Below are 26,933 nucleotides of genomic sequence, written 5' to 3' on the forward strand. Positions count from 1 at the left end.
TTGTAGTCCCAGGAAAGCAGAGGAATATATACATCTACCCATCAAATCCAATCTCCTGCCCTCCTTATCAACTGGAGAAGAATGAACATGATGAGACCTGCCCTGCGAGAATTCAACAAATCACTGAGTTTGGAGGAGGATGAATAAACAGGAATTTAACGTCCTTCTCCTGTACTCTATACATGCTCTCCAGCCTTTTATAGGTTGGGGTCATGGACGAGGGAGCCTTCCAGGAGAGTTGCACTGTCTGTAGCAAAGTCAGAAGAAACAGGATGGCCACAGGAGTAGCTGACTCCAAATGAACAACATCAAAGACTGGGCCCTTAATCCTCTCCATAGGTTGCTGGGTCTCCAGACCGAGTGACTGGGCCATTTTTATTTATTTATTTATTTATTTATTTCTATACCATTCCCAAAATAAGTTCAGAAAAATGACCCATCTCCTCTGAGGGTAAGGATGGGTCCTGTGAGTCCACAGCATCTTCGGGAGATGAAATGGAAGGAGCAACTGGTGACACTGAAGCAGAGTCAGAATGGTAATCCTCTCTTGGAGACACAGAAGAGCTGGGGTGAAGATCTTGATCATGAGGTTTAGGAGATGCCTTCCGAGGCAATGGAGGCAAGGCCCTACGGCCATGTCGACTTGCATAGCTGCTGTCTTAGGCACTGATGGCCGAGGCGGCAGAGGTGACTGCAGCACAGGAAGTGGTACCTGTACTGCCAGTGGTGGTGGTGGCAGAGGCAAAAAGGTCTCTGGAACTGGTGGTCTAGCCACGGAAGCTGACGGAAGAAACTCCTGATGGCTACGGTGAGCATCCGGGTAGGCAAAATTTTCATGAGGATAAGGGTGAGGATGATAATAATTCCAATCATCCCATTCGTAGCAACGTCTTGGTAGAAAAAAACAATCCGATCCTTTATCCCAGTCAGAATGAGGTGATCTCGACCTGTCTCGATCTTGTGACCGTTGAAAGGGAGGAGGCCTCTTAGCCCTACAGGAGTAAGCAGAACTGACTGATGGAGAGGACTCTCGGTATGGATGGTTTCGTAAAAGATCATCACCCTGAACCTCTCAGTCTCAAGTTGGCGTGGAATCACACATTTCCCCTTCTGAAACAGATGCCACCTGTACCGGTACCAACGTCGCTACTGATGGCGGGACAGCCATCGGAACTGGCGAATCCAACAGTGCAGGAGGAGTTGGTAAGCGAGACGTGGTCTCCATTGGACAGGTAAGTGTTTTTGACTCTCTCCTCTTCTTTTTTTGGGCCCTCAGATGACTGAGCCTTTTTCAACAATGTTTTTGCCAGAAAAACTGCCAAAGAATGTCCTGGCGTAGGTAGGTTAGAACAGCCCATAGCTAGAGCTGGAGCTGACCAGGAAGGTGCAGCAGGTGCCAATCCTTCCTTCTCAGGAAGCTTATTGACCATCTTCGCCTTGTCCGACTGTGGGTCTGACAAAGACACCACTGATTTTTTAGGGGCATCTGCCGCCTTCAAAGTCTTTTCCCAGAGGATCACCTTAAGACTATCAGCGTGGTTCCGAGCCTGTTTGCTGAAGAAAATGCAGTGATGGCAAGCTTCAGCAATGTGCCCTTCTACAAGACAAAGAAGGCACAAAGAGTGTCTCTGTCAGTGGATAGCAGCTTACCTCCACAGTGAACACACGTCCTAAAAGGAGCCTTAATGGCCATATGTAGTAGTGTAGTGTAGTGGTGAGAGTGACGGACTGGGAGCCGGGAGATCCGGGTTCTAGTCCCCACTTGGCCATGGAAGCTCACTGGGTGACTTTGGGCCAGTCACAGACTCTCAGCCCAACCTACCTCACAGGGTTGTTGTTGTGAGGATACAACGGTGAGGAGGAGGATAATGTAAGCTGCCTTGAGTTCCTTGCGAGAGGGAGAAAGGCGGGGTATAAATGCAATAAATAAATAAATAAATAAATAAAATATGCCCAAGGGTGCTCCAACAACCCTCGCCAACTGGAAAGAAAAAATAACTCAGTACGAAAAACGTGAAAGGAAGAAATACCAAGAAAGAAAGGCAGAGAGAGAGAAGAAAATAAATGACAGCTTTCCTCAGCACAGTCACAAAAAACCAAGAAGTCCCTTCCATCGGGTGCTGCCACAATGGCGGTCGACAAAGGACTGAGGGATTGAGTGGGAACCTGTTAGAGTATGTGCATTGGGATGGTGGGGAAGGGTTCCCACCAAAATTCCTCAGCTATAGAAGTTTCCTGAATCAAGGCTCCATGCAGGCAAAGAGCCCATATGTGTGATGCACAGAGCCCATGAAAAAGAATGAGTTTTTTCTGGTCTAACTTAAGCTTCCCAACATGCTCTATGGGGAATACACATGGGTTGGTTCCAGAGTTCCACAGGGCAGAACTCCATGAACTGCATGGTCCCATGGGTGGAAGGAGAAAAGCAATTTTTGCTGATTCCCCTTCCCCTCTGCAGCCCCCTGTGGCCCTGAACATCTCATTTGTAGGGTGGGGGGACCCTCCAGAATCATCTCATGTGAGATGATGCTGGAGGCTGCAGGGGAGAAGGACAATGAAAATTGTCACCCCACCCTTTCTTCAGAAGGGAAGCTCCAATGGATCCGGATTTTCTCTGCCAGTGGAAGGAGCCTTCCTGTTCGTGGAGGGTCAACTCTGGATCCAACTTTATATACTTACTAGCCTATAACCTGCAACCCACAACGTTTTTGCATATTTATGAAAATGTTGCATCTATTAAACATTATTTTTTGTTATTATATGTTTCCCAGGTGCTGGGTCCTTTACCGCTCAACAAGTAGTCCATCCTTGCTACAGATGGGTTACAAACCCCTGTAAGCCCTGAAAGATTGAGATGGATTAGAAAGATAAAGAATAATAATTATGCTTATTTATTTAAAACGTGTATACCCTGCCTTTCCAGAAAGGCTGGAAGGAGGCTCACAAGCCCAATTAAAGACAATACACATCAAACGACCAACAAAACCTGGACAAATGTTAAACAGAAACCACAAACTAGGAGCAACACATCATACATCCTTAGCCTGACAGTTACATCTTCCAAATTCATTCAGTCTCATCTCACTGCCCAAAAGCCTACAAAGATTGGTTTTGAATAACTGCTCAAGTGTCAAAAGAGAGGAGGCACAGATCTATTTCTTAGCTATGCATCCATTTCTTAATAAACAGATAAGAGCACCTGTCAACTATAGAGCATACCATCCCTGTCGTATTTTCTATGATTCCTGATATTTAAGGTTTTGGAATACCTTAAATATCACTGTTGTTATTTATGGTAATCCAAACTGTGGTTAATTGCCACTAATACCCTTATTTCCACTAAATGCCCTAGTACATTTTGAGTGGGGAAGGGGTGGCTCCCTGTGATGCACAGAATAGAAATTAACATTTAACAATCATACAGTATTGTGGCTGGGTGCATATAAATGGCCTTGAGAACCATTTCTGGTGGAAAGGTGGGATATAATTAAATAAATAAAACAATAAAAATAATATAAATGAGCTAAAATATACAAATCAGGAATCAGATCTTAAAGTTACTTCTAATTCTAAGATCTAAATTATTAAAGTCCAGACATTAAGAACATAACCGATCTTTCCAAATATAAGCCAGAAGAATATTTTCAATCTTAAATGGTAATGAATCACTTTCTTAACTGGCTTGATAATATTCTCTTAATCTAAAATTTCTGTGACTCAGTTTATGACACTCTTCAGTCTATTTTCCTGAATAGTCTCCAGATTTTCAGGGAGGATATAATTTCTAGAACAGGCAGCAGGCAACCACTAGAGTGCACCACAAGATATATCTACCTTCAGTATTCAAAACAGTATTTCACACAACACAGCTTTGCCACTGCGTGTGAAAATAGCCATTATCAGGGAAAGAGCAGAATAATTATCAGGAACCGCCTGTCTAGACTCTGGAATGCTCTGATGTTTCTCAGTGATACACATACCAAGAAGGATTTAAATCTGATGTAGGGAGTGAAATTACAGGTGGCAATAGTGTTGACAACACAGAACAGTGCTGAGGGTTTAAATAAGCTTTGGTTATACTCTCCTGCACAGCTGTACTTAGCAGATAGCAAATACTGGAAAATGAGCAACCTCCACAGTTAATACAAAAGCTACAAGTGCATCTTGGAACCAAATGGCTGCAGAAACAAGTAGGTTCTTGCTGCTTACAGCAGGGCAAGTAGTAAAGGACCCAAGCAGGCCTCCTTTAGGAGGGGATTCCATACTTTATGTGCCATGTCTGTAAAGGCCCTGTCTCCAGAGCTCATCCAAAGTACATCTGCCAGCAGGAGAACACTGAGCAGGGCTTCAGGTGTTGATTTTAGTGCATGGGCAGGTTCATGCAGCTGGAGGCAGCTCTTCAGGTATCCTGGGGTGCTTCCAGACAGAGGGCTCCTAGTGCTACAATCATTGTGCAGTTAGAGACCCAGTTCGCCTGACATGCTAGGCTGATCAGGGGTTGTTTAACTCAGGATGAGCACTGGGTTAACAACCCTTGCACAGGCCTACAACAAACCAAGGGTTATGCAACAGTTATTTAACTCTCAAATATCCCTTGGTGGCCAGGTTTGCATGACATGGCAACACGAGTGGGGATTTATTTATTATTATTTTATTATTAAATTTATTAATCGCCCATCTGGCTGGTCACCCAGCCACTCTGGGCAATGTACAACATACAATAAAACAGTTTAAAACAATAAAATTCTACAATAAAAACATTTTCTAAAATACCCTAACCCACCCCAAATGCCTGCCTGAACAACCACGTTTTTAATGCACGGCGGAAGCTCATTAAAGAGGGGGCATGACGGAGTTCCCTAGGGAGGGAATTCCACAGAGTGGGGGCCACCACAGAAAAGGCCCTTTCCCTCGTCCCCACCAGTCTAGCTGTCCTGGCTGATGGGACAGACAGAAGGCCATCCGAGGCTGATCTTGTTAAGCGGCCTGTCTGGTGCTGCTGGAGGCACTCCTTAAGATAGGCTGGGCTGGAACCATATAGGGTTTTAAAGGTCAAAACCAACACCTTGAATTTGGCCCAGAAAACAACTGGTAACCAGTGCAACTCCTTCAGCACTGGAGTGATGTGATCTCGCCAGCGGCTGCCTTTAATCAAGCGAGCCGCTGCGTTCTGTACCAGCTGCAGTTTCCGAACTGTCTTCAAGGGTAACCCCACGTAGAGCGCATTACAGTAGTCTAAACGAGAGGAGACCAGGGCATGTACTACCGATGGGAGCAGATGGTCGGGAAGGAAGGGGCGCAGCCGCCGTATCAGATGGAGTTGATACAGCGCTGTCCGGCTCACAGCTGACACCTGAGCCTCCATGGACAGCTGGGAGTCCAAAATGACCCCCAGGCTGCGGACCTGGTCTTTCAAGGGTAGCCGTACCCCATTCAACACCAGATCAACATCCCCCAGCCTCCTCTTGTCTCCCACCAAAAGTACCTCGGTCTTGTCAGGGTTCAGCTTCAGCTTATTCCTCCCCATCCAGCCACTCACCGTCTCCAGACATTTGGACAGGGATTCTACGGCCAACCTTGGTGAAGATTTGAATGAGAGGTAGAGCTGCGTGTCATCCGCATATTGATGACACTGCACCCCAAACCTCCTGATGATAGCCCCCAGCGGCTTCACATAGATGTTAAATAGCATCGGGGAGAGGATGGAACCCTGTGGCACCCCACAAATGAGTGGCCACGAGTCCGAAACCTCCTCTCCCAGTGCTACCCTCTGGTACCTGCCGGAGAGGAAGGACTGGAACCACCGCAATACGGTGTCTCCAATGCCCAACCCCTCCAGGCGGTCCAGGAGGATACCGTGGTCAATGGTATCAAAAGCCGCTGAGGGATCAAGGAGAACAAGCATTCACCCCTATCCAGAGCCCTCCTCATATCATCTACCAAGGCGACCGTTTCTGTCCCATGCCCAAGCCTGAAGCCTGACTGAAATGGGTCTAGATAATCAGTTTCTTCCAAGTGTGCCTTCAACTGCACCACCACCACCCGCTCAATCACCTTGCCCAAAAATGGCAGATTTGAGACTGGGCGAAAGTTGTTCAGATTGCATTGCCAAAACAGTGCCCAGCACATCCTGCGACTCATCATGGGTTAAACAACACCTGACAAGCCCAGCATGACATACGAACCAGGCTGTCTTTTCCTTCTTAGCAGAATTTTTCTGGTAAGAAAAAAAGATGGAAGCAGTGGTGGAGAAATATGGGACACCATCTGGATCCCTGTAAAATTCTGTGAACGAGGCAGGGTGATTGCACAATAAAAGCCTAGCCTGCAGGCACCCCTGGTCCCAAACCGTTTACGGGTTTAAAGGGCAATATCAATACTTTGAATTGGACTCAGAAACAAACAGTCAATGCAGTTGGACAGCAACGGTGTTATATGCTCCATATGACACAGGCAAGATAATACTCTGGCCACTGCATTTAAACCAATTCTAATTTCCAGACACATTTTAGAGGCAGCCCTGTGTAGTGTGTGTTACAGTAGTGTCATCTGAATGTATTTATGACATTAATTAACATAGTCAAGTCTGTTTCCTGGAAGAAATGGTGTAACTGGCACATCAACTGAAGCTGGTGAAAAGTTTGTTGTTGCTGTTGTTCAGTTGTTAAGTCGTGTCCGACTCTTCGTGACCCCATGGACCATAGCATGCCAGGCCTTCCTGTCCTCCGCTCTCTCCCGGAGTGTGCTCAAATTCATATTCATTGCATCCGTGATGCTATCTAGCCATCTCATCCTCTGCCGTCCCCTTCTCCTTTTGCCTTCAGTCTTTCCCAGCATCAGGGTCTTTTCCAGGGAGTTTTCTCTTCGCACTAGGTGGCCAAAATATTTGAGCTTAGCTTCAGTATCTGTCCTTCCAATGAGCACTCAGGGTTGATTTCCTTTAGGATTGACTGATGTGACCTCCTTGCAGTCCAGGGGACTCGTCAGAGTCTTCTCCAGCACCACAGTTCAAAGGCATCAATTCTTCAGCGCTCAGCCTTCCTTATAGTCCAGCTCTCACAGCCATACGTTGCTACTGGGAAAACCATAACATGGATTATACGAATCTCTGTCGGCAAGGTGATGTCTCTGCTTCTTACTATGCAGTCTAGGTTTGCCATAGTTTTCCTCCCAAGGAGCAAGCGTCTTTTAATTTCATGGCTACAGTCACTGTCTGCGGTGATCTTGGAGCCCAAGAAAATAAAATCTGTCACTGCTTCCATTTCTTCCCCTTCTATATGGCAGGAAGTGATGGGGCCAGATGCCATGATCTTCGTTTTTTTAATGTTGAGTTTCAAACCAGCTTTTGCACTCTCCACTTTCACCCTCAACAAGAGGCTCTTTAGATCCTCTTCACTTTCTGCCATTAGGGTGGTATCGTCTGTGTATCTGAGCTTGTTGATAATTCTCCTGGCAATCTTAATTCTGACCTGTGGTTCATCCAACCTGGCGTTTCTCATGATGTACTCTGCATATAAATTAAATAAGCAGGGTGACAATATACAGCCTTGTCGTACTCCTTTCCCAATTTTGAACCAATCAGCTGTTCCATGTCCGGTTCTTACTGTTGCTTCTTGTCCCTTGTACAGTTTTCTCAGGAGACAGGTAAGGTGGTCTGGTACTCCCATCTCTTTAAGAATTTGCCAGTTTGTTGTGATCCACACAATCAAAGGCTTTAGCGTAGTCAATGAAGCAGAAATAGACGTTTTTCTGGAATTCTCTTGCTTTCTCCATGATCCAGCAAATGTTGGCGATTTGATCTCTAGTTCCTCCGCCTCTTCGAAACCCAGCTTGTACTTCCAGTAGTTCTCGGTTCACATGCTGCTGAAGCCTAGCTTGTAGGATTTTGAGCATAACCTTGCTGGCATGTGAAATGAGCACAATTGTACGGTAGTTTGAGCACTCTATGGCATTGCCCTTCTTTGGAATTGGAATGTAAACTGACCTTTTCCAGTCTTGTGGCCACTGCTGAGTGTTCCAAATGTGTTGGCATATTGAGTGCAGCACTTTAACAGCATCATCTTTTAGGATCTTAAATAGCTCAGCTGGAATACTGTCATCTCCACTAGCTTTGTTGTTACTAATGCTTCCTAAGGCCCACTTGACTTCACTCTTTAGGATGTCTGGCTGAAGTTCAGTGACCACACTATCATGGCTATCAGGGACATTCAGATCTTTCCTGTATAGTTTTTCTGTGTATTCTTTCCACCTCTTCTTAATCTCATCTGCTTCTGTTAGGTCCCTGTCTTTTTTGTCCTTTATCATGCCCGTCTTTGCACAAAACGTTCCCTTGAGAACTCCGATTTTCTTGAAAAGATCTTTAGTCTTTCCCATTCTATTGTTTTCCTCTATTTCTTTCCATTGTTCATTTAAGAAGGCCTTCTTGTCTCTCCTTGCTATTCTCTGGAACTCTGCATTCAGTTGGATATATCTTCCCCTTTCTACCTTGCTTTTCGCTTCCCTTCTTTCCTCAGCTACTTGTAAAGCCTCATCAGACAGCCACTTGGCTTTCTTGCATTTCTTTTTCTTTGGGATGGATTGAGTTGCTGCCTCCTGAACAATGTTACGGACCTCCATCCATAGTTCCTCCGGCACTCTGTCTATCAGGTCTAATTCCTTAAATCTATTCCTCACCTCCACTGTATATTCATAAGAGATATAATTTAGGTCATACCTTAATGGTTTAGTGGTTTTCCCTACGTTCTTCAATTTAAGCTGAAATTTTGCATCAAGAAGCTCATGATCTGAGCCACAGTCAGCTCCAGGTCTCGTTTTTACTGACTGTATGGAGTTTCTCCATCTTTGGCTGCAAAGGACATAATCAACCTGATTTCGATATTGACCATCTGGTGATGTCCATGTGTAGAGTCGCCTCTTATGCTGTTGGACAAGAGTGTTTGCTATGATCAGCATGTTCTCTTGGCAAAACTCTATTAGCCTTTGTCCTGCTTCATATGGTACACCAAGGCCATGCTTGCCTGTTATCCCGGTGATTTCTTGACTTCCTACTTTAGCATTCCAATCCCCTATGATGAAGAGGACATCTTTTTTTGGTGTTGGTTCTAGAAGGTGTTGTAGGTCTTCATAGAACCGATCAACCTCAGCTTCTTCGGCCTCAGTGGTTGGGGCATAGACTTGAATTACTGTGATGTTGAATGGTTTGCCTTGGATTCGTACTGAGATCATTCTATCGTTTTTGAGATTGTACCCCAGGACTGCCTTTCCCACCCTTTTATTGATTATGAGTGCTACTCCATTTCTTCTAAGGGATTCTTGCCCACAGTAGTAGATATAATGGTCACCTGAATTAAATTCGCCCATGCTTGTCCATTTTAGTTCGCTGATTCCCAAGATGTCGATGTTCAGTCTTCCCATCTCATGTTTGACTACCTCCAGCTTACCTTGAGTCATTGATCTTACATTCCAGGTTCCTAAACAATATTGTTCTTTACACCATCTGACTTTCTTTTCACCACCAGACACATCCACAGCTGAGTGTCCTTTCGGCTTTGGCCCAGCCGCTTCACTCTTTCTGGTGCTACTTGGAAATTCCCTCTGCTCTTCCCCAGTAGTATACTGGACACCTTCCGACCTGAGGGGCATATCTTCCAGCGTCATATCTTTTAGCATTGTGATAGGTTCCATGGGGTTTTCTTGGCAAGAATACTGGAGTACGTTGCCATTTCCTTCTCCAGTGGACCACATTTTGTCAGAACCCTCCGCCATGACCTGTCCATCTTGGGTGGCCATGCATGGCATAGCTTATGGCTTCACTGAGTTACGCAAGCCCCTTCGCCACAACAAGGCAGTGATCCATGAAGGGGCGGTGAAAAGTACTCCTAGCTATCAACACCACTTTGGCATCCAAAAGTAGTGCTGGGTCTAAGAGAACTCCCAAGCTATGAATCAGATTCTTCAGGAGGAACGCACCCCCTGACAAAACAGTCTGTAAATTCTGACAGAGGAGCTTCAGACATGGCGTCTCTCTGCTACATGTATTGTACGCTATAGATTTGACAGGCATTAACCTGACACTTTAGCTCAAGGATCCATTTTAGTTCCAGAAGGCACAGTCTGAAACCTGCCTGGAATGCTGTTAAGGTTCTCAACTGCCACAGAGGCACTGGAGTTATAGAATATATTTGTTCCCTTCAACTGATTAAATTAAAGAAGGTTGTTCTCTGCAACAGGGGGAAACAGGCAAATGTCTGCCTGATTGTCATGCCAATCATAGGCTGTTGATTAAAAGTGGAAGGAGCTGACATGCTGCAGCAGCACACCCACTCTCTCATGCTCATGCATGGCAAATCGTGGGTTAATGAACCCACAATTTGCCATTATGTGCGAACCAGTTCCAGTACTCAAAACAAATTACTGGTCTCAGCATTCTTTAATTCTAAGTGTATGTCTTTTGCACCAGACCCTGGTGGGTGGGTCTTGGGGTTCTAGTAAAAAAACATATTAGATCCCAAAAACCTGAAGTCTGCCCACCCCTGCTCTAAACAACATAGTTATGAATATACAGACAGGCCAATCTAGACATTGTGCATTGTTTCATAGGGCAATAGAAATGTATTCCATTTTCAAGGCTAGGCAATTCCTCAAAAAGCAACTTATAGTTTCTTAGGTTTTCTCAAATGTAGTCTTCTCAACATGTTTGCTGCATACCAGTGTAAGGCAGAAAGTGTCACCTAATAACTAACTGTAGCTCCATCCACTCCATTATTTAAAAGGGCAGCTCTGCAGAAATATTTGAGGCTACTTTCTATTTCTGGTTGTACATAAAATGCGCTAGAGCCAGTTACCCACATGCTACAAGCTTCAAGGGCAGAGTGTAGCAAGAATGACTCTGCAAATAATAAAAAGCTATTCTCATTCAGCTTGTGTCAGGAAATATACAGCTTTTCAAAGCTAGCCACAAGGCTATACTGATGCAAGTTAAAAGTAGGAGATGCCAAAAATTAGCTGAGGCTAGCGATTGTCTAGTCCCACAATCATACTTCCAGACATTGCCTAATAATTACATGAATTAACTCTAAACTACAATGGTTTTCTAGTTATGTATAGTAATAAATACTGTAAGAAACCCCAACTTTTTCCCATTCACCCTTAGCCAGGCTAAGTGGCTACAAGACCTCTCTGTATAACTGGCCTAGACCATAAGGACAATCAAGCTTCTCTCTAAGCCCATCTGTGGTTCAGCATATTTGCAGTTCAAACCTGCATTAAGAGTTGGCCTTGCTGCTAGGAAGTCAAAGTAAAATGGTGGCTTTTAATAGCCACAACGCCTTTGTCTGCATTTTAAATACATATTTAGCAATCAGCTTTAAAACCAGACTTGACCTAATGAGTTGCACATGGCTGTGCTACTGCTTTTACCACTTCATTATTTGCATAAAACATGTTGGGGCCTTTTCATGTAATACTCTGTATACTCAGAAAGTGATTCTAAGTACTAAAAATACACACATGGTGTATTATGAAGGTACATGTAAGTAACTGCAGTTTCTGCAGATCAGACATATGCAGCTGAGGCCCGAGTCTTTATGGAATGATGCTCACGTGTATTGTGTGAGCAAAAAGCTGCTGCTCATACTCATGTGCACCCTTAGTAAATGATTCTGTACTGGGGAATTAAGCTAGCCTTTAAAGAATGAACTGAATAGGGATCTTGGCTTCCAAGTCATTGTCACCATCTGAAAATCCCTGATTAACATACAGTCCGTTCTCAAGCAATAAGGCTAACAGCCACTTGCAAGTAGCATATGCCATTTGCCCTTGCCCAACTCGCTTCTCCTCCTCCTCTTCCCAAATATCCAATCCAGAATGGGGCTGCCAACTTTTTAATCATCATTATCCTTTACTCTATGGGGAAAGTTACACATTGCTTGTATCTATTATTTACATGCAACAGACCAGTCCTATTTGACTGGATTGACTGAAGCACTTCAGTGCTCAAGACAGGCATGTTGTCCATTCTCTTGACTTCCATAGAATTTAATGCACTCAGCAAACACTCAACAAATATGACCAAAAGAGAGAGGGAGGGAGAGAAGTAACAACACAAAGAAGAAGCAGGGACACCAGCTTGAAAGATTAATACTTAAATAATACTTAAAACCTAGAAAATCACAGTTGAGCAACTTGGGCACAATACTCATATCAGAAGAAAGAGAAAAGAAATTCACTCTGAAGCCTTCTCTCTTGTCTCCTACAGTGGACAGGCTGGAAGAAATAGGATGTACATTGCATTGCATCCCTCATGGCAAGTATTGCTTTCCCAACAATAACAGGCAAAACTTCAGACTTTTAAAAGATGAAATCAATGGGACTTACTTTTGAGTAGACATGTATAGGATTGAATTTTTAACCTTTTTTGCCTCTTAGAAAAACTTTCACAAGGTTGCACTTCCAGACAATGACCTTTGCTGTTGTAGATAGGGCGTTTTTAAAGATCCCAAGAAATAAGCAATTTTGCATTTTTGGACAAACTGGGATAGAGGACATTGCCTTTTTTACTGTAAATTTTATAAACAACCAATTTCATACTCAAGTCAGCCCCAATTATTGGATGGCTTCAGAACTTTCTGTACCAAAAAACTGAACCAAAGGAATCATAAATATCCTCTCTAAACTTTTGCAAATAATTCCCCTGCCTCTCAAGCCTGCTTCAAACATGACACAATTCCTACATTGTAAGCACTTCCATGAAATAAACAGTATACAGCTGGTGTGTAGGTTATCAGTTGTGAGGATTCTGTGTGTGTTTTGTTATATGCAAATATGGTGTATATACATTGGAAAGCCATGTTCAGTCATGACTTTCCAATGCCTGTATATGCAGCGGAACTCACATATGTGCATATACATGTGATGTGGGCCATCTCCTATATGGAAGTATTTTGTCACATTTGAAGTTGTTCTTAGATACAAAATAAGATAGATAAATTATATCCCTTTGATGAAAGTATCTTAGAAAAATAAAATTGCTTCTCTCACAGAAACAGCTTTAAGGTGAGGTGTCCTAGGAGTAGCTCTCAAGAAAATGTATTAAGTCATTTTAACCTGTTTCTCTCCTTCGGGCAAGTGACCATGTTTTTGAAGTTCCTGAATGGCTTGGTCTCTCTCAAAGGTTACAGCAGACAAGACCATTTCCAATTCATGCAATTTATGTTCCTTCTCTTGTAGTTCAGCAGTAACCTACAAAACAAAATTCTAGTAATATAACAATACTTCCTTTCAAGAGAAAACTCCCCAAGCCTCTTGGTACCATTGATATTATCCCACCACCACCACACACATGTTTAATCTCCTTTCCTCTCTAAACTAAAACCAATCCAGAGAGATCACTTGCATCCTTGGATAGTAAGTTTTATAGAAAAGGTGAGTGGCTTTCTAAAAAAGATGGAACACATCATGTTAAATCAATACCAAATTCACTTCCATGTATCCAAGATATAGTTGGTAATGGATTATTAACAAACACAACATATTCCTTATTGGGAGGACTCTTGCCACCAGAAATGCATAAAGAACTTCAGAACTTGAACACATTTTGCTCTTCTTCAAAAAAATGTTGCTTAGATATTTTGTACAGAAAGGCTGGATCCCCACTTTTTCAGGGGAACCACTTTGTACTGTGTGTCAGAGTGGTGGCAGGGCAGAAGGAGCTCCATGCTTGAGATGACTGGATTGAGATAGCCAGTTGATTTATTTGGCCTCAGCGCACTCCCATTTCCTCCTCCCCTCAGTCGGTCAAGTTGCAGCTCAGGGGAAGAGCAATTCTCAAACTAAGCAGACCTGAATGGGAACTTCTGGTCATCTGTTCACTGCCTAGTTAAAGGGGGGGGGGGCATGCATGGTCCCAGCCATTCTGTTTCAGTTACTCAGCATTCTTTGTTTTATAATCTCAGCTTCTGGCCTCCCTCCCAGAGATATTGGGGGTACACATTTAGGATCAGTGCTACACTTCGGCAGCAGCTCAGGCCCTATCTACCACAGCCACTCAAACATTTGGTTAGTGGAGGTCCTCAGCATACATTTGCCCACTGCAGGTGCTGACTTCTAATCTGTTCCCCTTCAGCTGGAAGTCAGGGTGTAACATCTGTCTTAATCAACTTAGCCTAGGAGACCATTTATATATCACCTGGAACGAGAGAAGGGGCATGTGTTAGCATAGTCCAATGCTAATATTGGCAAACTAAATGGCCATCCAGGGTCCTCCAGATGTCATCAAAATTCAGCTTGGTGAGAATGACTTGGGTGAGCACAAGGACTGCGTCTCACTTATGCTGCCCAAGTTGATCAAGTAGTGCCTCAACAGTTTTTTTTATGCTGCAGATCTTATGGTCAGAGCTGCTGCAGCGTCTTTCATGATGAGCACCCACTGATCCTGAGGAGGGGCACGCAAGAAAATTAGCAAAGCCATAAGCTCCTTCACCACCTCCCATATAGGTGGTATTGTCCAGTATTTGTCCATTTCCTTTAAACAGGCTGAGTTCTATAGGCCTGATGGTGTCCACCTTTTGGACTTTGGTGACAATATTTGGCTCTCAGACATTTTTCTGGGTTGCTACATTAGTTGCAGCTTCCAGTAGTTTGGCAGTGGAGTACAACAAGCTAAGCTGTCATTCTTCTGTGGTGCTGGCACATGAAGCAGGGTTCTTAGTTGAGATGTAAGTCAGGGTAGGCTTCCTGCTCTCTCACACAAAAGAGAGGCCTCATAAATGGCTTTGGAGGTATGGGAAATGAGTCAGCCCACCTCAGGTTCTGACGCCATCACTATGCCCCCAGATGTTCACAGTCATCAGCTGCAGGAACTGCTTAAGCTGTCAGTGGCTACTGCTTTCCACCTTCCAATATGTACCAAGCAGCAGACTGGGCCATGCCATTTCTGACAGCATGCAGGTTGCCAGAAGCAGGATTCTTCCCTGTATGCTCTGCTTTGCTAGTTGAAAGCTGTACCAAAGAAAGTTCTGGCCTGTCTTTTTGTCCAATTGATTTTCAGTTGGACTTCCACTCCCTGAGGGGTTGGGGGGTGGGAATCCTCCTGAGAAAAACCAGCTAGTCCTACATTGAGACCTACCAGTGCTATTTATATACATTATTAAGAAGACCAAATCACTTTCTTGCATTCTCTGCATCAGCACAGACTGAATACTTTACAGGAACAGAGTGCTAACCCCCTGAGGAAGATGGAACACCTGAAGTATTAGCTTGAATCACAGAAGAATGATTAGTCCTAAAGCATCAAATCTTCTATCATGAAAGATGCCTCTGTTAGTACTCTGTGCTAAGCTGCTGGGAATGTAATACAGTTCTGACCTGCTCCCTAGCTGTTGATAGGCTCTGTATCAGAGCCTCTGATTTCTGATATTGATTCCTTTCAGCATTCTCGCAACGCCGCTGCCAGTCCAGCTCTATTTGCACTTTAGCTCTTTCCAGAATCTCTTCTCTCTCTGCTGCTAGTGAAAGCTGCTGTTTATACCTAAAACAAGGAGAAACAGGGTGAGTATTTTTTTAGATTATTAATTTAGGAGGGCAAGAATTTCATATTATCACTGCTTTAATGTAACAAAATATTTAGCATTTTAAAAAATCCTTTAAAACTGAATTGCTCTGTGCATAACACACATGACTCCAGCCCACCAGATAGCACAGAGAGTAATAACCACTAAGGCTTTTTAGGATACAGAGACAGGAAAGACCCAATGGTAGTATCACACACGTGAAGCTGACAGAGAATATTCAGGAAAAGAGTTTGCTCATCCCAGGATACATTTCTTTCAATAAGGTTATTTTGAAAAGAAACAATTTTATAGTTTTTATTAATTGTGGAAAACCTTGTGGTACATCAGGAAAAAAGCTAACATTTCAAAACAGAGAAATGAAATCACAATACAAGATATAAGAGTTTCATACTGAAAAATATAGGAAACACAATGCACCACAATGGAAACACACAAAAAGGAGACTAATATGAGAAAGGGATGTTGCATCTGTGTACAGCTAAAGTACTTAAGTACATAAAACATGGAAAGGGGAAACAAGAACAGCCTTGTAATTTGCTGCTTTCTTGGACTAAATAGCAATTTATTTATCTGTTACACTTATATCCTGCTTTTCCTCCATGTATTCTCAAGGTAGCATACATGGTCTCTCCCACCCCATTTTATCCTCACAACAACCCTGTAAAGTAGGTTAGGCTGAGAAATAGGGACTAGTCCAAGACTACCTAGTGAGCTTCATTGGCTGAGTGGGGATTTGAACCGGGGCCTCCCCAGTCCTAGCTTGGCCCTCTAACTACTACATCACACTGGCTCTCTGGACTATCTTAGCCACACTGGATGACCTTAATACTTAGGTGACCTCCTAACTCAATACCATCTTAGCTGGCCATCTCTTGACTGGCTGCAGCTATAGCACATCAGAGAGTTTGATGGGGCTGGCTGCCTCCATGTCAATCTGCATGCTCGGCTCTAACTTTCTTCTGTTGCAAAGCCTACTGGCCCTTTAAGCCAGAAAAATGCCAGAGAGCTGAAGCATAGCATGACATGGCAGCAGCCAGTCCCAGTTCTCTCAGTCTCTCCCCTGAGTTGTCTGTGGGCAGAGAGCCAGAAGTTGACAACATTACATCAGACTGTGCACTTCGCTCTCTTTCTTCCATCTACCTTAAAAGGTCAGTAGCCTTCTTAAGATAGAAGTCAGAGCTGTTCATGCAACCCAACATGGCTGGATGACCACTGCCACTGCTTCTTTTGGGCTCCCAGGTTCAATGAATGCAACAGCCCTGTGTGTTCTACTATGGGTGGATGATAATACATAAGGATAAATATGTATTATCTTCTGCCATGGCAAGGTGGCAATCAGTGCAAGAGCAGCCACCTTACTGATGTGCAAATCTGCCATTGTACTAGTGTCAACTGCCTAACCCAGGCCCTCTCAGTGGCCCAGTTCGCCTGTAACGAGAAGCTACTGTGAATTTCCCCATGGGTCTTTTCGTCAGAGCAGCACCATTTTAAATATTCAAGCTATGGTGGGGATGCACCATAGCTTGTTATTACGGCTGAACCAGGCAAGGTTGGGTTGTTGGAGTTGTTGACAAGCCTCCCAGAACCCATGGGCTGTTTTAGGATTGCAGGTGGTTTGTTACCACCCCAACAACCCACCCTTGCTCGGTCTGCACTTAATGACAAGCTATGGCATGCCACCACCACAGCTCGAATATTCAAAATGGTGGCTGCCACCGCAATGGGAAGCCCTGAAGGGAAATTCATCCATGGTGGCTTCTCATTACGTGCGAACCAGGTCTCTGTATTCTGGCCATGGGGCCCCTCTCAGTTGAAGCTGGACTACCTACTGTTAAGGGAAAGTTTTGCTCCCAACACAACAGTGTTTCCAAGTGCAACATTTCACCTTTTTCCAAAGGAGTGAATGGCGTCCATTCACTTATGTGGGTGAAAGTTAAAGGGTGAACTCAGAGATAGGGCGGGTTCTCACATAACGCTAAGCCACCCCCACAAATAAGCTACTCAGTGAGGGTTGTTCACTGAACAAACCACGGTATGCCCGACAGATGATCAGGCTTGCAGTGGGTTGTTTTGCCCCTCCTTCCCCCTCAGTCCTCCAGCGGGCTCCAGAATGTATTCCAGGGGACTTTGTGGCAAAACTCATCTTGTCTCCCCCTCCTTGCTCCAATCACTACTTCATTTTGATCCCTGGCTTTATTTTCTATTTTTCACTGCCTCAACAATGCGCAGTTGTGGTCCTTCCAATCACTACCCCTTTTCGTTCTCTGCCTTCTTTAATTTTATTTTTCAGTGCCTTAAAAATGTACAATTGGGGTCGCAGTTTTATTATTATTATTTTGCCAGTCTTTCACAAGTGCGCTCTTACAGCTGTCTGATACCTGGAGTCTTGCCTGGTCAATTTTCTTGTCTGTTTCAGCTGTCACAGGCAGCAGTGAAGGGGACTAGAAAACATACAAGGAAATTGACAAGACAAGGTTGCCTATGGGCTAATCTGTGCACAGTTACAAAGGACTGGTGGAGAAATTATACTAAGGGGAAGGAGGGACCTGGTGCCGCAATTAAGAAGCACTGAAAATGAGGGGGGGGGGAGCCAAAGGACTAAGTGCACCAAAAGGGGGAGGCAATATCTCCCCCTTGGCAATGTGATCCACTTGGTTTTAAGTGTTGGACTGACACTTCTCAGTGTCCCCCACCTTTTCAAAACTTTCCCAGAAAGGGGAGATATTGACTCCTACACTTCTCACAGCTCCCTGACACTTTAAAAAAAATCTCAGAAATATATGCAAATTTCATGTCTGGGAAGTAAATGGAGAAATTTGTACAAATTTAAGGGCTGCTAAGTAAATGGGGGGGAAATTTGCATGCCTGCATGAACTGCTCCATTACTGCAGGTGGGCAGATTTCCCTTCCATTTACTTCCAAGTCCCCCTAAATGTGCACATTTCCTCAACTTTTTTTTTTAACTGGGTGGCGGAACAGTATGGAGCAAATAGGGCGCCGGCGCCAGCAGTACTTACATCTGCCTGTCCCATGCAACTGCCTTCTCAGTTTTTTTTAAACTGTCTGGGAACCACAGTAACCACAGCAGTGAGTGCTCTGAAAAGGAGCCACAAAACGTGGGGGAGTTCCAGAGTACCTGGAGACTTGGGGAAGTGTTGAAAAGGTGGGGGACACTGAGAAGTGTCAGTCCAGAACTTAAAAATGAGAGGATCACATTGCCACATATCAGACAGCTGTAAGAGCACACTTATGTACTTGCAAAAGACTGACAAAAAAAATAATATTTTTTTAAAAATCACAACCCCACTTGCGCACTTTTGAGGCACTGATTTTTTTTTTTTTAATGCTGGGGAATGAGTGATGGCCCCTGGTGAGATCACGAAAAGCAAGCGGCACAAGCTTTTTTGCTGCGCTTGCTGAGGGGCTCTGTAACCCATCACCACAGCCCACAATAAAATCAGCCTTCCGGATTTGGATGACACGACAACCCATTGTGAGTGAAAATAACCCTACAAGCCATGGGTTCTCGGCATGACTTGTTCCTGAAAAATAAGCTACCCCACGGAAAGTACTCTGGGTTCAGATGACACAACAACCCATCATGGTTGGTTGCTCATGATGGGTTGTTGTGTAATGCAAACCCAGTCACTGTTGGAATAGGGGCTAAATCTGCCCTGACTCTTCTGACCCAGATCTTTTGGGGCGAGGGATTGCCCTTACTTATTTAGAAGTATTTCTATCCTGCTCCTCAGCAAAAAGGCTCCCAGAATGGCTCACGTACAATCAATAAATCAGTCTGAATGATCACAGCCTGTTTCTTTGTCCCATAGAACACTATGTGCACAGCTGAAACGGAGACAGCCCCCTGCCTGCATAGCCCTCATCCTACATCTGTATAGCATTGCTCTAGGTTCCATTTCTTGGTCACAATATAGTGTGACACTAGACTGTACTGGAAGAACTCTATGTCAGGGGCATCATACGGCTCAAGCACTGAGTGAAGTGAATTATTCCAGAGAGAGGCAAAAGGACCAAAGAATGACAATGGAAAGCTTGGTAATAAGATTATTATTATTATTACATATTATTTACTACTGGAAGTACTCATTGAAGCTGATCAGATATATCAACCTACGATTCATGTTTATAAATATTTATTATCAAAGAATAAATATGATACAAGTGGTTTACAGCAGAAATGGAACAGGGAATTGGAACATCCTATTTTGTTTAATCAATAGACAGCCATTTTGGCGTCTGTACTGGATCTCTTCAGGTATGACCTAAATCATATCTGGAACTCCCTAAATCATATCCCTGATGAATATACAGTGGAGGTGAGGAATAGATTTCAGGGATTAGACCTGATAGACAGAGTGCCTGAGGAACTATGGACGGAGGTCCGTAACATTGTTCAGGAGGCAGCGACTCAATCCATCCCAAAGAAAAAGAAATGCAAGAAAGCCAAGTGGCTGTCTGATGAGGCTTTACAAGTAGCTGAAGAAAGAAGGGAAGCGAAAAGCAAGGGAGAAAGGGGAAGATATACCCAACTGAATGCAGAGTTCCAGAGAATAGCAAGGAGAGACAAGAAGGCCTTCTTAAATGAACAATGCAAAGAAATCGAGGAAAACAACAGAATGGGAAAGACTAGAGATCTCTTCAAGAAAATTGGAGATCTCAAGGGAACGTTTTGTGCAAAGACGGGCATGATAAAGGACAAAGAAGGCAGGGACCTAACAGAAGCAGATGAGATTAAGAAGAGGTGGCAAGAATACACAGAAGAACTATACAGGAAAGATCTGAATGTCCCTGATAGCCATGATAGTGCGGACACTGAACTTGAGCCGGACATCCTAGAGAGTGAAGTCAAGTGGGCCTTAGGAAGCATTAGTAACAACAAAGCTAGCGGAGATGACAGTATTCCAGCCGAGCTATTTAAAATCCTAAAAGATGATGCTGTTAAAGTGCTGCATTCAATATGCCAACAAATCTGGAACACTCAACAGTGGCCACAAGACTGGAAAAGGTCAGTTTACATTCCAATTCCAAAGAAGGGCAACGCCAAAGAGTGTTCAAACTACCGCACCATTGCGCTCATTTCACATGCCAGCAAGGTGATGCTCAAAATCCTACAAGCTAGGCTTCAGCAGTATGCGAACCGAGAACTACCGGAAGTACAAGCTGGGTTTAGAAGAGGCAGAGGAACTAGAGATCAAATCGCCAACATTCGCTGCATCATGGAGAAAGCAAGAGAATTCCAGAAAAACGTCTATTTCTGCTTCATTGACTACGCTAAAGCCTTTGATTGTGTGGATCACAACAAACTGTGGCAAATTCTTAAAGTGATGGGAGTACCAGACCACCTTACCTGTCTCCTGAGAAACCTGTATGAGGGTCAAGAAGCAACAGTAAGAACCAGACATGGAACAACCGATTGGTTCAAAATTGGGAAAGGAGTACGACAAGGCTGCATATTGTCACCCTGCTTATTTAACTTATATGCAGAGTACATCATGAGAAATGCCGGGTTGGATGAATCAGAGGTCGGAATTAAGATTGCTGGGAGAATTATCAACAACCTCCGATATGCAGACGATACCACCCTAATGGCAGAAAGCGAAGAGGATCTCAAGAGCCTCTTGTTGAGGGTGAAAGAGGAGAGTGCAAAAGCTGGTTTGAAACTCAACATTAAAAAAACGAAGATCATGGCATCTGGCCCCATCACTTCCTGGCATATAGAAGGGGAAGAAATGGAAGCAGTGACAGATTTTACTTTCTTGGGCTCCAAGATCACCGCAGACGGTGACTGTAGCCATGAAATTAAAAGACGCTTGCTCCTTGGGAGGAAAGCTATGGCAAACCTAGACAGCATAGTAAGAAGCAGAGACATCACCTTGCCGACAGAGGTCCGTCTAATCAAAGCTATGGTTTTCCCAGTAGTAATGTATGGCTGTGAGAGCTGGACTATAAGGAAGGCTGAGCGCCGAAGAATTGATGCTTTCGAACTGTGGTGCTGGAGAAGACTCTTACGAGTCCCCTGGACTGCAAGGAGGTCAAATCAGTCCATCCTAAAGGAAATCAACCCTGACTGCTCATTGGAAGGACAGATACTGAAGCTGAAGCTCCAATATTTTGGCCACCTAATGCGAAGAGAAAACTCACTGGAAAAGACCCTGATGCTGGGAAAGACTGAAGGCAAAAGGAGAAGGGGACGGCAGAGGATGAGATGGCTAGATAGCATCACGGATGCAATGAATATGAACTTGAGCATGCTCCGGGAGAGAGCGCAGGACAGGAAGGCCTGGCGTGCTATGGTCCATGGGGTCATGAAGAGTCGGACACGACTGAACGACTGAACAACAACAACAACTGGATCTCAACAGATCTTCAGTTATGCCTTAGTCAGCAAAAACTTTTGTTTCGGGTTTATTGGACGCTACAACATCTTTTGAGGGGCCGCAGTGGCTTAGTGGTTAAGACGCTGAACTGCAGACTGGAAGGTCGGCAGGTCAGCAGTTCGAGACCCGAGTGCTGCGTGACGGAGTGAGCTCCCGTCTTTAGTCCCAGCTTCTGCCAACCTAGCAGTTCGAAAGCAAGAAATTGCAAGTAGATAAATAGGCGCCACCTCGGCGGGAAAGGTAACAGCGCTCCGTGCACCTCGGTGTTCAGTCATGCCGGCCACATGACCACGGAAGCGTCTTCGGACAGCGCTGGCTCTTCAGCTTAGAAACGGGGATGAGCACCGCACCCTAGAGTCGGACACGACTGGTTGGGGACACCTTTACCTTTACCTTTTTACAACGTCTTTATTGGATGTCCCTTTAATAAAGGTTTGTCAAACCTGGCTAATTGTTGGAGGTGTAATGCAGTTAATGTTTCTCTTATTCATATGTTTTGGAAATGCCCAATAGTTGCCTCCTTTAAGGATAAATTTTGTATTGGAAAGCTCTTTAATATTTACTGATGTAAATGTTATTTCAAATTACTTACCTGCTTCTTGGAATGTTACACATGGTCAGTGTAAATGGATTTTTTGAGCCCTTTTGGTTGCTAAAAGACTGGTACTACAATACTGGAAGATAAAACCTCACTGCCCATAATGCAATGGACTTAACGCTAGCAACATTTGAAAGAGTGGTATATAGGCGTAACTTGCAAATGGACTTATATGTAGATATTTCATCTGCTTTTACTGAAGTTTATGTGTAACCTGTACCTTTTCCCCCTTCTTTTAACTCTTTCTAAAATATTGTAATAATTCGAAACTGAGGGTTTTAGAATGTTGTTATACTTTTTTCTTTCTTTTTGGTTTTGTTATGCTGTTTTTCTTTGTTGAAATTCACAATAAAAAAATGCGGAAAAAACAATAGTCCAAACTAGAGTTAACCAGAGAGCATGAACCAATGTTCTTTCAGAGAAGGATGGATTTTTGCAGCATTGTGCATGGAAAACAAATACAGCTCCTAGAGCTAGCAATTAGAAAGCATTGTGCAGCTATGCCACCTCTTTTCCTTAACACATTTTCTCTAGTAAAAAAAAAAGCAGAAGAAATAGTGGGAGACATGGGACAGTAACAAGTGGAAGATGATGATGTCTGGACCCTCCCTGAAATATTATGTGAATGAGGCAGGCCAGTGGTGCCATAAAAGCCTTGTTTGAATCACCCAAGATCTGGCAACTGACTGAATACGAGAAATGAATGAGAGTGAGGGATCAAAGATACATCCAGGACTTCTTGCCTGGCCAACAAGGGAAGGACCAACAGAGTCATAGCCACCTCCCCTGTAGTATGACAGTATTCCTAGTGCCATCTATTAAGTACAGACACTGTGTTACTGGCACTCTGGAATTAATGCTCAAAGGCTAAAATGTGGTTGATGTGCATGGAGAAAGGCTAAAATGTGGTTGATGTGCATTTTGAAGAAAGGCCCTTTATAAAACAAAGATTTAATAGTCTCTAAAAATAATTTACCTTTCAATATCTTGTAATAAACTAGCCAGCTGTGCTCTCAGTTTCACCTCGTCTTCTTGCAGTGCTTGAATCTGAAGGTCTTTTGAAACTGTTTCCCTGTTTTTCTGAGCTACTTGAGATTCCCAGCTCGTTTTCAGTGCCTCCAGCTCTAGTTCAAGTCTATAAAAATATACAGAGCACAGGTCTAATCTCATTAGTGGTTTTTTCCATTTTAAGGAAGACAAACAAATAAGCCATATAATGTATATGGCAGAATAGTGTATGCACTTCTGTTTGTCCACTTTGAAGCAGATGCAGTACAATTGTACACAAATGGCCAACAAAAACATATAGTATCAGAGTAGATCATATTTATTAAAAGCTTTAAAATCTTGGGCTAATTAGCTTAGATAACTTTAAAGGGAGGGATAGACAAAGTAATGGAACATAAAGCTATCTAATGGTAATTAGTCATAGAATCATAGAACAGTAGGGTTGGAAGGGGCCTATAAGACCATCAAGTCCCCTGCTCAATGCAAGAATCTAAGTCAAAGCATCCCTGACACATGGCTGTCCAGCTTCATCTTTAATGTCTCCAGTGTGGGAGAGCCCACTACTTCCCTAGGGAATTGGTTCCATTATCGTATTGCTCTAACAGTGAGGATGTTTTTCCTGATGTTCAGCCGGAATCTGGCTTCCTGTAACTTGAGCCCATTATTCCGTGTCCTGCACTCTGGGATGATCGGGAAGAGATCCTGCCTTCCTCTCTGTGACAACCTTTCAAGTACTTGAAGAGTGCTATCCTATCTCCCCTCAGTCTTCTCTTCTCAAGGCTAAACATGCCCAGTTCTTTCAGTCTCTCCACATAGGGCTTTGTTTCCAGTCCCCTGATCATCTTCGTTACCCTCCTCTGAACGCTCTCCAGTTTCTCTGCATCCTTCTTAAAGTCCCAGAATGGGGCACAGTACTCCAGATGAGGCCTAACCAGTGCTGAGTAGAGGAGAACTAGTACTTCATGACTAGTACTTCATGATGACTATATACCACCTCTGGTATCAGAGACAGCATGCCTCTGAATATCAGTTGTTGGGGAACAACAGTTGGAGAGGGCTACTGACTTCATGTCCCGTTAGGGCTTTCCAAGAGGTGTCGATTTGGACACTGTGGAAAACAGGATGCTGGCCTAGATGGGCCTTTGGACTGATCCAGCTCCAGGGCACTTCGGCTTGTGTAGTTCTTTATAAAAAAGCTTGTATAACAGAAACATGACAGAGGTTTTTTAAATATTATGAGTGGTGTGGAGGCACTAAATACAAAAGTATTTGCTCTTTTTGAAAATACAGGTATTTAAGATCATCCACTGAACTGATAGGCCAGCCTGTGGGACAGATACAGCCTGGGAGGTTCCACATCCAGCCCACTGGCTTCTTCCCAGGGAAAAGCTCTTTTCTCCCATCAGCAGCTGTTCAGAGAGAAGAGCTTTTACCTGCTAAGCACTGAAAAAAGTCTGCTTTTTCTCAGCACTCAAGGGTGGTCTTGGAGAAAGCTGCTGAGTGAATCACTCCTATTTACTTCTGCAGCTTGTTCTGCTTGCTTCTGAGCAGACATGCAGAAGTTTGATATTTGGAATGCTATTTGAAACTGCTGCTGAGTGGTTCAGTCCTGAGCAGACTTGACCTGCTTGCTTCTGGGTAGAATCTGGGTAGATATGATATAAGAATCATATCTTGGCCATGTCGACCTTGACTCTGGCCCTACCCACACATGGAATGCAGCCCCCGAGACCTTTCCCATATTGGAGTTCAGCCCTTGGACTGAAAAAGGTTTCCCACCCAGTGATAGGCAGTAGACTTAATTCAAACACAATAAAGAGCTTATATACATAACACATAAGGTTAACCTATTGAACATATTGCCACAGGATGCTCCATGGTCACTAGGCAAAAAGTTGTTTTTAGATAAATACATGGATAATGCATCTATCAATAACTACTAGATGCAACAGATAACTATTTTAACACAACTAATTACTTTGATGCAAAAACATCAAAGATTAACAAGAGATGGTGGATATCAACACTACTCTTAAGTGTACCATGTATATCAGCCTTCCTGTATACCAGCACGGCCAATCATGGGAGTTACAGTCCAACACAAATGGAGGGCACCAGGTTGGCGAGGGCTGTGATATACTAATGGAATGCCTTTGTGTTTCAGGATGTGCTTGCCTAATGTAGAAATTCTGATCTCAAATTTTAGATTGACTCATTGGCTAATGGCATTGGAGTACCCATTATGCGAGCTATGTATTTTCCTTAACTGACAGCTGATGCCTTCCATCTGATCAGTGAACTAAATGCTGTCTCTCCAGGACATTTAGAATTCTGTTTTAGGGAACAGGATTTGGTTTCCTTCAGAACTATAATTAGTAGCACCACACAGGCACTCTGCTTTCAGAAAGAATTGTTATGGCCTAGAGCATGGACATAGGAGACCTAGCTTCTGCTGCTGAGTCTAACATTAGCTTAGTGAGTGATCTTGGAGAGGTCTCTGAACTACTGGTGTCTAGTTTTCACTACCAATAAAATAGAGACAGTAATATATTCCAGTTCTGTAAGAACATACGATCTGTCAGACCTGATTCTCCAGAATAGAATTCTGTCTCTAAATGTGACCAGGAACAGCAGTTTCTGATGAAACATGCCATTAATAACTGAAGGCCAGAAATGACTGTTTTATTTAGTACTCATTATTTAGACACCACTTTTCATTTGCAAAGTGATTTGCATTCTTCTTGGGCTTACCCAGTGAGGTAGGCAATAACTAAGGAACTGTGCTTGAAATAAAGTTTTTCCCAAGACCAAACCACCCAAGAACACACCATCTTAGTTCAATTAGCCGTTGATGGGCCAATCTTCTATTATACTGAATCTTTCTTTTTTTTTAAGTTACAGTTTTGGACTTCATAGTATCCCAAGGCAAATAATTTCATGGAATAAGAATACAATGAAGGAAAAATAAGTTTTTTGTTTGTATCAGTTGATGGCTAATTTTATTTGTTGTTTCCTGCTCCTTATATTATATGAAAGTAAACCTAAGTGAGTATCTATGTAGGAACAAATGCTCTGCATGTTGAGAAATATCCCACTGTGCTCTAGCAGCATTCCTCTCACAGATGGGAATGAGGAGTAACTGTGTGTACAGGCCTCTGGATTGTGCCAATATTCTTATATATGGCTATATATTCATACCTTTTTAGCAATTCTGCCCAAATCTCTCCTCATACAGAAGCTACTTCACACTCCTAATTTTTTTAAGCAACCTAATACCAATTTAAAAATCTAAAACAATAAAACAGTTAAAATAGTGTGCAATTTTAGGGAATTCAATTAGCCCTCAAAGGCTTTGGTAAA

At 43.5% G+C, this 26,933-nt stretch overlaps 1 protein-coding gene across 1 annotated transcript in view; it reads right to left on the minus strand.

Moving 5' to 3' along the window:
• CCDC57 (coiled-coil domain containing 57) overlaps positions 1 to 26,933 on the minus strand; it is a 95,413-nt gene that overhangs the window by 32,112 nt on the left and 36,368 nt on the right. The window contains exons 8-10 of the mRNA XM_084837880.1: positions 23,542 to 23,700; positions 15,364 to 15,526; positions 13,105 to 13,239 (exon numbers count right to left, since the gene is read on the minus strand). Coding sequence (XP_084694006.1) covers positions 13,105 to 13,239; positions 15,364 to 15,526; positions 23,542 to 23,700 — 457 coding nt within the window. The remainder of the gene's footprint in view (positions 1 to 13,104; positions 13,240 to 15,363; positions 15,527 to 23,541; positions 23,701 to 26,933) is intronic.

This window comes from Heloderma suspectum, chromosome 2 (genome assembly GCF_057233095.1).
Source record: "Heloderma suspectum isolate Gila_16-S chromosome 2, 16-S_ref, whole genome shotgun sequence".
Lineage (NCBI taxonomy): Eukaryota > Metazoa > Chordata > Lepidosauria > Squamata > Helodermatidae > Heloderma > Heloderma suspectum.